Raw genomic sequence first — 12,481 nt, forward strand, 5'->3', positions numbered from 1 at the left:
GCAAAAAAACAATTCGCACTTCTCAGCATTTATTTGCAAACCAACGGTCGACAAAGCCTGCACAAGCTTCCTCACATCACCCAACACAACATCCGCCGTTCCACCTAACGTTCCATCATCCAAATACCAGACGTTTAAAGGAGAGGCTAACGACCGTATAACACCCTGTACGGCCAGGCAAAAAAGAAGAGGGCCCCAACGGGTCCCCCTGTTGAGCACCCACCCGTGACGCAATCGGATTAGTGCCATAGAAGAGATTGCTCGGCGAGGAATAACACTGATGAAGGAAGGGATATAACGAAGGTACACGATCCTTAACCTCTCTCAAAATTACATCCCTCTCCACAGTATTGAAAGCGTTTCTAATATCTACTTTCAGAAGCACACTAGAAATATTTTCCTGAGCCATAGCAAAAGAACGCACCGCATGAATGGCTGCCTCACACCCCAAAGGCGTACCAAAGCCAACCTGAAATGGCTGAAGATATTCCGCCATCTCTTCCTTGACTGCACGACAAGCAAGCTTTGAAACAAGGCGTCGCAACGTGTTCCCAACAGCAATAGGCCTAATCCCACCATCCCTCTTCGCCAGAGCACACAACGATGCCCCATACAGATATGGGCAAGCTTGGGGATTAACCATACCACGCAAAAGGAAGTTGCAGAGCCTTGTAAGAGATTCCAATAATTTTGAACGAAGTCAAAATATTTAATCCGCCTACGATCTTATTCCACGTTTGCTTTATATCTGAAGGCACTTCATCGTCCCATTCCAGGTGCAATGTCCAGATATTCTTTAAAAGAATTTTAAATGTAATTGTACAAACACTTAACAGACCCAAAGGGTCAAAAATGCTTGCAATCGTGGACAAGATAGTACGTTTAGTGCACTTAGTATCTGCATTGTTTACATCTTTAACGCCCTTCGAGCAGCTGATTAACAACTTATCCGCCGCTGGGTTCCAACGAATTCCGAGCGTAGAACACTCGTCATTAAAGTCGACATTCGTTTGTTCGTTAAAGTTTTCCTCATCTTGAAATAATTGAATGCAATTAGATTTTATTTTACGTAAATTCATTTGCGCCTTTGCTAAGGTTTGTGAGACCGATGTTAAAATATGTTTTAAGTGGTCGGGACTGTCCGAGCCCGTAACTAAGTCATCTACATACATATCTCTCTCAATTATAGTTTTTATTAGTGGATCATCACAAGTCTTAGCAATTTCATATAAAGATCTTATACTTAGATGCGGCGATGACGACATGCCGTAGGTAACGGTATCGAGGCGCAGATATTTAATGGGTTCCGTACTATTTTCGCGCCATAAAATGACCTGTAAATATCTATCATTCTCGTTTACTAGGATTTGGCGATACATTTTTTCAATATCTCCGATCAAAACATATTCATGTTGACGAAAACGAGTGAGAATTGAAAAAATGTCATCCTGTATTGTTGGTCCAACCATTAAAATGTCGTTCAACGACAGACCCGACGACGTCTTGGCTGACGCGTCAAAGACGACACGACAACGTGTCGTGGACGATTTTTCGCGTAAAATTGGGTGGTGGGCAAGAAAATTGGCCACTTGCGGCTTTTCTATTGGCGTAAGGTGCCCTAAATCTTGATATTCGCGGATAAAATCGCAATATTGTTGTTTTACGTGAGGTTGCCTTTCAAATCGTTTTTCTAAATAATGCAATCGTTTTTTAGCAATATGAAATGAATCGCCTAATTTCTCGGGTGACTCCTTTAGAGGCAAACTCACGCAAAACCTACCGTCGGGCAATTGGTAGGTATTTTCGACGAAATGAGCTTCGCATGCTTCTTCTTCGGCTGTCCACTTCTCCTGCTGTGGCAGCTCTTCTAGTTCCCAGAACTTCCTTAACTGGACGCTGATTTCGTGGCTGAAGTTACAATGAACTTTATTGCCTAGCCCATTATTATTATTATTTGAGATAAAAGTGGTTGGACCGACAACAAGCCATCCGAACTGCGAGTTCTGTAAGAACGGTTTATTTTTTCCTAGCTTTATTTGTTCTTGTATAAGGAGACCCCAAAAAACTTCGCCCCCTAGTAACAATTCTACTTCAGAGGGACGATAAAATGACTCATCCGCCAAATCTACGTTTTTAGGTATCTTTAATGATGAAATATCGACCTCGTTTTCCGGGACTTCGTTGCCTATATCGTCGACTACGAAGCAATTTATAGGTATTTTCATTGACCTATCCCTGGATTGCACTTCTATTGTGCACCGTCGTATCGTTGTAAAAGATAATTTATTAATACCAAAGACCTCAGTCTCATATTCAACACAAGGAAGATTTAATTTCTCCTGTAATGACTTTTTTATAAAAGAAGATTCACTTCCATTATCAAGTAACGTACGTACGCGATGGCATTGATTATTTTTGTTCACAATATCTACCATGGCCGTAGCTAACAACACCTGTGTTGCGGCCGACGAACATAATGATATCGGAAATGCATTTTTTACTGGGCTGTCACCTATTGTTGAGGTACTAGCCTGAGAGGTACTAGGTACCTGCGCGTTTGGTACATACGTTCGATGTAACAACGAATTATGTTTACGTCCACATATTTTACATGGATTCGCTCGGCATTGAAATGCGCGATGACCACCTCTAAAACAGACTGGACATACCTTTAACTTATATATTTCGTCACCTCTCGCTTCTGGGGTCATTTCGAGAAATTTATTACACGTATAAATACGGTGGTCACCCTTGCATATCAAGCACGATGATTGAGGCGAGCTGGTTGTCGTTGGGTTCGAAGCGGTTGCAACAAATGTTTTTTGAATTTTATCTAATTTCTTTTGAGGTTGTTTTTCAGGCCTTTCAACGTTATTGCCGCTTCGAGCCAATGACTCCAGTATGTCGGCTCTGCTACGAAGAAAGTCAGTGAACTCAGATAGCTTCGGCGAGTCTTCTAGACTGTTTCTTTTCTCCTCCCATTTTCTTAATGTGATCGGGTCAAGCTTGGAGGAGCAAAGAAAAACTATAAGCGTATCCCAGCAATCTACTTTCTCGCCGAGGCTCTCGAGTGCTCGTAAATTCTTTGTTACATTATCAATTAAGTTACGCAAACACTTATCTGACTCCCTTGTCAAAGACTCTATGCGGAATAAGGACTGCAAATGGTTATGAACCAACTGACGCTTGTTGTCATACCTATCACACAGTAAACTCCAAGCGACGGCATAGTTGGCGGCAGATATTTCCAACGATTTAATTACAAGCGCGGCGCTGCCCTCCAGGGAGGTGCGCAGATAATAAAACTTATTTATTTCATTTAAAGAGCTATTATTGTGCACAATAGACGTAAAAGTATCTCGAAACTCAAGCCATTTGCCATAATTTCCATCGAAAGACGGCAGCTTAATTTGGGGAAGTTTAATATTAATTTGCTGGCTTGAATTTCGACCACTAATACTCCCATCGTCAGCATCAGCAAACCTTTGCTTGTGCGTATCTATAAATTCTTGCGCGCAATTGATAAGATCGAAGAAATCGTTTTCAATCTGTATATGTTCTCTCAGCTGATCGTTATCGCTGGTTAACGATTCTATCTTTTCCCGTAAGTCATCAAAATTATTGAAAACAATTTCAAATCTGCTCAACCGCAACGCTAGCTCATTAACTTGACTGGAAGTAATATCTGTTTTGTTCTCAAATTCCGCAAATTTATTTTTAAACACAGTTACTTTACCCTTAATTACACTACGCTTTTTTAATAAGTCTTTTAACTCTGTTTCAGCCATTGTAATGAACAATTAGTAATAAAATTTTTATAAATACCGTTTAATCCGGCAAACCTTGCAGTTCAGATTCAAACCCGTGCAGCGTTGATAGTCTTAAAAATGTGCAATCACGCCGATGGAGTGGCCGATGCGCGTGATCTTTTGTTCCCCGCGCGTCGCAACAGCCCGGCCGCTCGATTTGTTTACGCAAAACCTGGAATAGTCGGCGAGTGCAATAAGTACCTATGCAACTACGATGCAAATTTATTTTTATTGATAGCTAAATGGCTATAATTAATTAAAGGGGTTCGATCTTTTACTTACATGTCTTACTTTTGCACAAAAAGGGGTAAATTTACACTAAATTTATATTTGAATTAGTTATTTAAATAAAGGGAACGCTAAATTAACTTTAAATGTAAATTAAATGAGACGCACTTTACAATTAAACTACTTTATGCCTAAGTGGCCACGTGCACGTGTCATATGCAACCTTACGGTACTTGCTCAGATGAGACTTTCTGTGGAAAGGAATTGGAATGAGTGGAAAAAGAAGGAACGGGCACTCCCCTGAAATATGTAGACCAGCAGGCAGGAGTCCGCTTCGCTTCCACCTCACGCCTCCTCTTCGTGGACCTCGTGGTTGCAGGTTACGTCGTCTTTAGGTATTGCGCCTCCGCGCAATGTCCTGTCACGGTCGCCAAAAATTTATGTATAATCTTCTACGAGGAGCTCTTCAATAATTTTACACCATTGATAATACAAACTAATTTTAATAACGTTTTTGGAAAAAATACAATAAATTGGTAATGAGTGTGTCAACGTGACCGCGTTCGGATTGCGTCTGTACTCGGGAGGTGGGGCGCATCCCACGGTGCCGCCCGCTGTTGGTGCACAGTGCTTTACTGTGTCTAAACAATTACCTTTATCAGATCTTTTAAAAAATATAGATTCACTTATCCAACAGTTTTAGGGAATGCCCCAAGTGAAATTTGAAGTCGATTAAAAATACATTTAGATATAAAAATAAAAACATTGGTTAAGTTTATTCCAGTACTATTACACGAAAAGGCCAACCCGTATACAATCAATAATCTTGTATTTTTATTCAAGGGCGCATTTTTCTCTTGCAGATTCAAACGCGGCAATCAAGACGGATCGATGAATAACCACCAGAACAAGCCGCACAACAACAACGTGCCCAACAAGGGGCCAAATAACCACCGGTATGTATTTATAACCACCCACTTACAGCCGCCATACACGGTGATCAACATACACGGACTGCTTTTGCAGCTTGACCGCATGATGAAATTTCACCGCGCAGCCAACCGCTAGGAGCAGTTGCAACTGCTTCAGTGGTTCGTGTATTGCGAATGACGACTTTGTATTGAAACTGCAGATCTCCCAACGGTGACCGCTTGAAGCTGTTGGCACTGACTGCTCAAAGCAGTCCGTGTATGGCGGCCCTTAGAGTTAGACCAAGAAAAGTCTGCAGCGATTTTGATAGCCCACGCAGTGAAAGTGTTATTTAGACGTCATAATTTCATAGAAGTTTGACGTTTGAAATAACACTTGCACTGCGTGGACTATTAAGATCTCTGCAGACTTTTCTTGGTCTAACTCTAATACAGATGTAGTGCAAGATCCTATGCCATCGTATTTTCTCGGAAACGTTCGTATTTGTCAATGCTCCTGCAGTCAACCTCAGTATTTTTTTAACTGAGACTGTGATGTTGTGTTATAAAAGTTGGATTTTTAAATGGGGTCTGGGGCAGCTGCCGAAATGGTCTTGGGAGATTTTCCCTAAATGTATAGTTTTGTAAAAGATGTACAACAACAAAATTAACAAAAAGTCAATCTTAAAAAAACTATTTCATCCGTAACAATCTACATGGAATTGGATACAATATTTTTTTTCTGTCCTCCGGCCGGAAAGGGTCAACTTTCGCTAAACGAAGTTGCCGCTTTCGCCTCCGTCGAACTGAAAAATAGTATGCACACTTTGGCCTGTAAATAAGAAAGCCTCAGGAGACAAGAGTAACTTAACTTCAAATGCGGATAAATCCACTCTACATGAAGAAATTATGTATCTTATTATCTTTATACCAAAATCTTAAGATCTCAGAATTTAAATTATCCGAGTTTGAATTTAAGCGACTCGCATGTTTGTCGACCTCGGCCGACAATTACACGTGATCATAGGCATTTCTTGCTCGACTGGCCTAGGTGTATTTGTATGGGCCGTGGACGCAACTAGCCACGTCTGCGGTAGTAAATGTGTGTGGTATCGCAGCCGCGTGTCGGTGGCGGAGCCGCGCTACGAGGAGGCCGGCGGCGAGCCCGCGCTGGTGCCGCTGCCCTACATGCCCTACCCGCCGCCCATGTACCCGCTGCCCTACTACCCCGTCGAGGACCCAGGTGACCACTTATGAAGCTTTAAGTATGAATAAGGGCGCCTGTACACGGTGCCGCCTCCGCGCCGACACCGCACCGCGGGCTTTACGCATCTCGTGTACGGAGGTGCAGCGGCGGTGCGGAAGCGGTACCGTGTATACGAGCCCTAACATTGATATATACAGTGGAACCTGGATAATTGCAATCTCAAGGGACCGGCCAGTTTTTGTCAATTAACCAGGTTTTTCATTTAAGCAGGTCGTGTCAATTAACGAGGTTCAAAAAATCGTTGTGTCAATTATAGAGGTTTTCATTAATAGAGGTTGCGTTCTGACAAATTTCTTTTATGGAGGCGCAAATGACCATTTAAAGTATATTTACACGCTTACATTCTGGGTTTCTGGTCTATTCCTATATTACTTCTGTATATACTTGCACTTTTACACTACATTAATTACCACTATATTTTCTTATCATTTGAGTTTAAAAAATTCCCTTGAATTATAGAAGAAAGTTTTATTAGAATGTAAAAAGCATACTTTGTTTTTTATTGATAAAAACTATTTCACCTACTACAGGCTGTGATAGATACGCAATAAATAAATTAAATTCTGGATGGAGATTTTAATTTTGGGTGCCCTGAAAACCAGCGCAGTATCTTACAGACACTGCATATGCTGAGCGGCATCCTATTTGGTGTATGTTTCTTTTATAATCTTTATGTTGTACCTACCAAATGTATGTTATTTTACGCCAAATAAATATTTTCTATTTCTATTTCTAGATATAAATAAAATGATCATTGCTATTAAAATATTGTTTCTGCTGTCTACAACTACATTATTTCAATTACAGAGGTAATAAGTAAGACTCGTTTCAGTAATAGAGGTAAAAACAAGAGCCAAAATAACTGTTTTTTTAGCAGAGTGTCAATTATAGAGGTCTTAAGTTGCGATGTGGTCAATTACAGAGGCAAAATTACGAAAAGCACTAAAATCTAAATTGCAATTATAGAGGTTCCAAAATTTCAATTATAGAGGCCTTTTGGTCTCAAAGGACCGGGACTGGACTTTTGGTTGCAATTATTGAGGTTTTCCATTTATCCAGGTGCCAATTAACCAGGTTTCACTGTATCTAAGGACGGGCCTTACGGGCGATAAGCCTACGTAATGCATAATGCGTAAGCGGCATCACGGCATAATGCGTAAGCGTACTGCCTCACTGATGCGGCGGTTGCGCGGGAGCTCCAACAGTTTGCTACGTGTGCCGGCCGAGAGGCTAGACTACCCGTTCCGACATCACCGGATACTGATGCACGTACAGCGGCAACGCGCAGCAGCATGCATGCATGCATGGCGGCAGCGGAATGTGGCAGTCTTCGTTATACATATTAAATAAGCTAAGGCGGGGGGCGCCCCGTGCCGCGCAGGCGCGGACTCATTTAGGCGCGAGGTCTATTACTGTGCGACTACAAGGTAAAGCGATATTTACATTATTTTTCGTTTCCAGCGATGCTGGGCATGATGGGCGGCATGGGCTACGTGAGCTACGAGGAGTCGCTCCCGCACTACTACCCCGCGCCGCACCACTACCCGCCGCCGCCGCCGCTCCCGCACCTGCACCCCGCCGCGCCGCCCGCCAACAACGTCGCCAACAACATGCACGAACATCACAAGTAACTGCCGCCAGGAACCGACACTTGCCCCGACCCACTGACCCGGGGTTAGCCGGTAAAACCTTTAATCCTGTGTCAAATTGTACCAGTAACCGTGGTAACTCGAGCTTTAACCGGTTAACCCGGGTTTGTGAGATGGTGCAAGTGGCCCTTAGAATAGTGTTGAAGCCTGTTAGTCTGTTAACCCTTTGACCGCCAAATACGCCAAATGACGCGCGCGGCCAGCCCAATATCAACCTTCGTGCATTCCAATTAAGGTTCAATGTCCGGCGGCACACGAATAAGCGTGACGTTCAAAGGTTTAAAAAGTTGAAAACATTTTCGTACAAGCCTGCAGTTTGTGAGGTTCAGACGGTACAGTCGACCAATTTGATTCCTAAGCTCTATAGAACAATGCTTAATGAAGCTTGAGTGATGTATGTTACGTGTCTAGTAATTAAAGCGACGTCATATAGTGGCCTAGGTTACAAATTGGTTAACTATACGTCCATATTGATTTTAACGATTTGCGAATCACTCGCATACGTCGTCCAATGAAATCTACTTAACCGGTTAATAGGGTTTCAACACTATGATTCTGCCTCATTTAAACGAGGGGCAACCTCCTGACACCTATAGTATACTTTATCCTTTTGTGTGACAACCCCATAACACCAAGTATTTTCTATGCTATTCCAAAATTTATCCTGTTGGTATACTTTGCTGAATTTGATTGCAAAATCTACTCAAATAAAACTATTTCAACAATATTTAAAAAAAATGTTTTATATACAAGGTATTTCGCGTCAGGAGGCTTAAATATGTTCTATAAGTTACATAAAGTATACTCCCAAAGACTAATGAACGATCTCCTTTAAAAATATCCCTGTATTTGTTCTTATTAGGGAATGCTCCCGGTACTGAGTTTGTATGACTGTATTTGTATTGAAAACCAGTACCGGGAGCACTCCCTAGTTCTTATGCTACTATAGGTAACCTACCTTGAATTTTTCAAACTCAAATCCTTAGTATCTTTATACGGAGTGACATTCAAAATGTGTTGAAAACAATTAAATATTTCATGAATCTAAATATTGTATTAATTGTACTATTGTTGACAATAATTTTAAAAGATTCGTTCTCGAAAGTAATTACCAAAATTCCGACCACATATGTCATCCTGTATAAATAATAGCATAATTAAACGTTCGTAACACTCAGTTGTTCATAGTCTAGTGGTAGCTTTTATAAGTGTCGTGATATTGTGATGTATACAAACCCCTCGTTCGAATTATGTCAATTTTGTTAACTGCACATTATAGGGTTAACTTATATGTCACTACGAAAAGGAATGCTGTATAGTGTATAGCAAGAGGGCAGGTTATCCCTTTAAATTACATTTTTGGCAAGGCAGCTTTAAGGAAGGTCAGGGGGGTTCACTTATTTGCGTATTTTTCGACAAATGTTAGACTATACTTTATATATTAATTCCAAAAAAGGCAAGTTATGCCTAATGCTCAAATGAATCTCAACTACTTAAGACTCGATTATTATAGCGTTTCAGACGATATCAAAATCAATATAAACCACTTGTAAATGTAATTTAAAAAAAAAAGTTCTGATTTGACTGCCAAAAAGCTGTTAGAGTTAAACCAAAAATAGTCTGCAGAGATTTTGATAGCACACGCAGTGCAGGTGTTATTTTAAATGTCAAACTTCTATGAAATTATGACGTATAAATAACACTGGCAGTGTGTGTGCAGTCAAAATCTCTGCAGACTTTTCTTGGTCTAACTCTAACACTCCAGTCAAATGCAGATTACATTAAATATCCTGCGAAAATCAGGTCAGTATTTATTAGTCTTACAAGTATTAGTCATAGTAGAAAATTACATTTGTTCATCTTGCCGTGCCTGGCTCGTGTCAGTCGTCTCCATGCTTTAAGTCGCGCGACTGACAAGATATGCTAGACGTTTGTGGAAATCTAACGCGAATAAGTGAACTCTGCAATGTTATGTTGACAACGAAATGCTCATCGAATTGGTATAACGGTTATTTGTAACTTTGCGAGTCGTCTTAGACGGACGAGCAAAACGAGGTCCTACGAAAAACGAAGTATAATTCCTCTTTATTATTTGACACGCGTGGAGATAGAAGTAAGGAGTTCATTTTTGGAAATAGCGGGCTTATTTCCAGGATAAAATCAATTGTAACCTCTAGAAGAAAGTAAAAATGGATACCGTTTTTCGAGGTGCCAAAAGCAGCAAGCTTTCGAACCGCGTTTAATCGCCGAAATATTACAGTAAAATTGCTAATATTATAATATTTTGTTATTAAGAAACCTAACTTAAATTGAAATAGCGAAAATCCATAGTCAAAATAGGCAGGCAGGCAGGCAGGCTTAAATATTTAAAAGGAAGTCTATAAAACTTTTTAATAGCCTCCTTAGCTTTTATTAGCCTAGCTTTTTAATCGAAACGGTATATAAGCACAGGTTCGAAAGCTTGCAAAATACTACGCCGTGGGATTCTTGGACCAATGTCAATTATCATATTCATAGCAATAGAAATGTTAAATTTCAAATGTTACGCGTACAGAGGAATGAATACCCGGCGTAGTTGACTGGCGGTGTAAGAGCAAAAAGTGTATGGACTTCAAATAACAAATTACAATTTTGCTCTTACCCTATCAGTCTTTATTTCTGTTATTTTGTTGACAACAAGTCTTGTAACGTTTTTTTACTAAAAGCGCTAAACACTATCATCGACATACAGTTTTCTGGTAAACTTGTAGCTAGGTTTCCAAAAGATATTTCATGTCGAAGTTAATTTTTAGTATGCCATACACTTTCCAAACGTTTAGTTGTATGTGGGTGTATAATACCTTATTACTCAAGTTTCTAGGAGTCCAAAAAGGCCACTTGCACCATCCCACTAACCCGAGGTTAAGCGGTTAAACCGTTAACCCAGTGTCAAATTGTACTGGTAACCATGGTAACTCCAGGATTAACCGGTTAACCCTGGGTCAGTGAATGTTGCAAGTGGCCCTTAGTGCTAGATTTTTTAAGGAACTGGTAAGGGTTCCCCCAAATATGTCAACGCGGAATCGGCAAAATCCGATGGAAAAAAGCTTTATGTCTGCGCAATAAGAGCGAAAAAGTCGTCGTTCGGCTTCTTCGCTCTTATTGCGTGGACATAAAGCTTTTTCCTATCGGCTTTTGCCGAATGCGCGTCGATATATCTGGGGAGACCCTAACTGCTCGCAGATACGAACGCTTGGAAAGCGGTCTTGTTGTCACATTTTGTGTTGTACTTAAAAGGTGTTGTAACAGTTTTGTAGACTTGCGCACTTGACAATGTTTGATCAGATCGAACGAGACTGAAGGCCCGCGCCCCACTGAGCCTCAACATTTGTTCCGAATTTATTATCGATTAAGTGTTCACTGGTGCTGCAAGATTGTCGAGGTTGACAGGGTTTTTGAGATATTTTTGTATGGCTCGGCATTTAGGACGCGTAGTTTTAGCGTTGTACATCATTCCTTAATGTAAGGTGAGACTGTAAAGTAAGCCAATTTAATTGTAGGTTGTACGCAAACTTAAGTTTCTAGTGTAGATTAGTATTAGCGCGGTTGGCAGTGCCTCGCTTCGCTACAAAACAAAATTTATAGGTATAAATCATTTTCATATCAAAGTCTGAAAATTTTACACGGTACGCCGAATATTGTCTCTTTTGTGTATTTGTTACTCTTTATTCCATAGTGAAAAGCGACAGTTAAGTAAAACTTTTATAAATATGAATTTTCACAAACGTAAATAAATCAGATTTCAAAGACATAACTGGGTTTCGTTGATACTACTAGATTTTTAACATAAGTAGTACATTTATACGCCTTATGCCATATATAAAAAATCCTATTGATTGTAGATTTTACTGTTAAGCTGTTTTTTTAACCCATATCATTACATGGCTGTAAACAATATAAAAGATATTATAGAAAATAACTGCGAAGCTTGGTGCCACCCGCGCTCACCTGTACATTTCGTTCAGCATTTTATTAAGTTAGAATTAAGTCTCGTGTAAACGACATTTCACGGCGTCAAAACTAAATTCCATAGCATAGTTACACTTAGTACCGCATTCACACGAATCTCTGTAAGTCAGTAAGTTAGATTAAAATCCGAAAGTGTCCTATTTTTGATCTCAAGTCTTGATTTTGAACCTCGGTGCTTGGGTAGACATATTTTGTAGCGTTTTAAATGTACGACGAATTTGAAGCTAGTCCCGGTGTCAAAACGTTTAAACCTAATTTTCAAAATACCAGCCCCACGTATCATCAGATGACCAGCATTAGCAAGAAAACACTACCGATGCAGATTTCGGATACCAAAGATACTCTAGAAACTAGAGAATGTGTTGGACACCTAAATGTTTAAGAAATCTGATGTAGTGTCTAAAGTGCTGCGACTGAGCACAAAAATTTTCGCACGTTGACCTCGACGTGCGACAGCAATAAAATTGTACGCGAGCGAAAGTGACAGGTCAATGTACCGCAATTTTTCGTGCTCGGAGACTGTGTTATAGAAGTCAATCTGATGATTTGGTAGCTGGTATTTTGGGAAGGCGTCGAGCGCCTGCGTTGCTCCACTGAATTAAAATTTTAAAA

General features: G+C 40.4%; 1 protein-coding gene across 1 annotated transcript in view; it reads left to right on the plus strand.

Annotated features, from left to right (window-relative positions):
• LOC134668280 (putative bifunctional UDP-N-acetylglucosamine transferase and deubiquitinase ALG13) overlaps positions 1-7,858 on the plus strand; it is a 30,884-nt gene extending 23,026 nt beyond the window's left edge. The window contains exons 12-14 of the mRNA XM_063525760.1: positions 4,901-4,993; positions 6,064-6,188; positions 7,674-7,858. Coding sequence (XP_063381830.1) covers positions 4,901-4,993; positions 6,064-6,188; positions 7,674-7,843 — 388 coding nt within the window. The 3' untranslated portion in view covers positions 7,844-7,858. The remainder of the gene's footprint in view (positions 1-4,900; positions 4,994-6,063; positions 6,189-7,673) is intronic.
• Positions 7,859-12,481: the final 4,623 nt, after the last annotated feature.

The sequence above is a fragment of the Cydia fagiglandana genome, chromosome 10, assembly GCF_963556715.1.
Source record: "Cydia fagiglandana chromosome 10, ilCydFagi1.1, whole genome shotgun sequence".
Classification (NCBI taxonomy): Eukaryota; Metazoa; Arthropoda; class Insecta; order Lepidoptera; family Tortricidae; genus Cydia; species Cydia fagiglandana.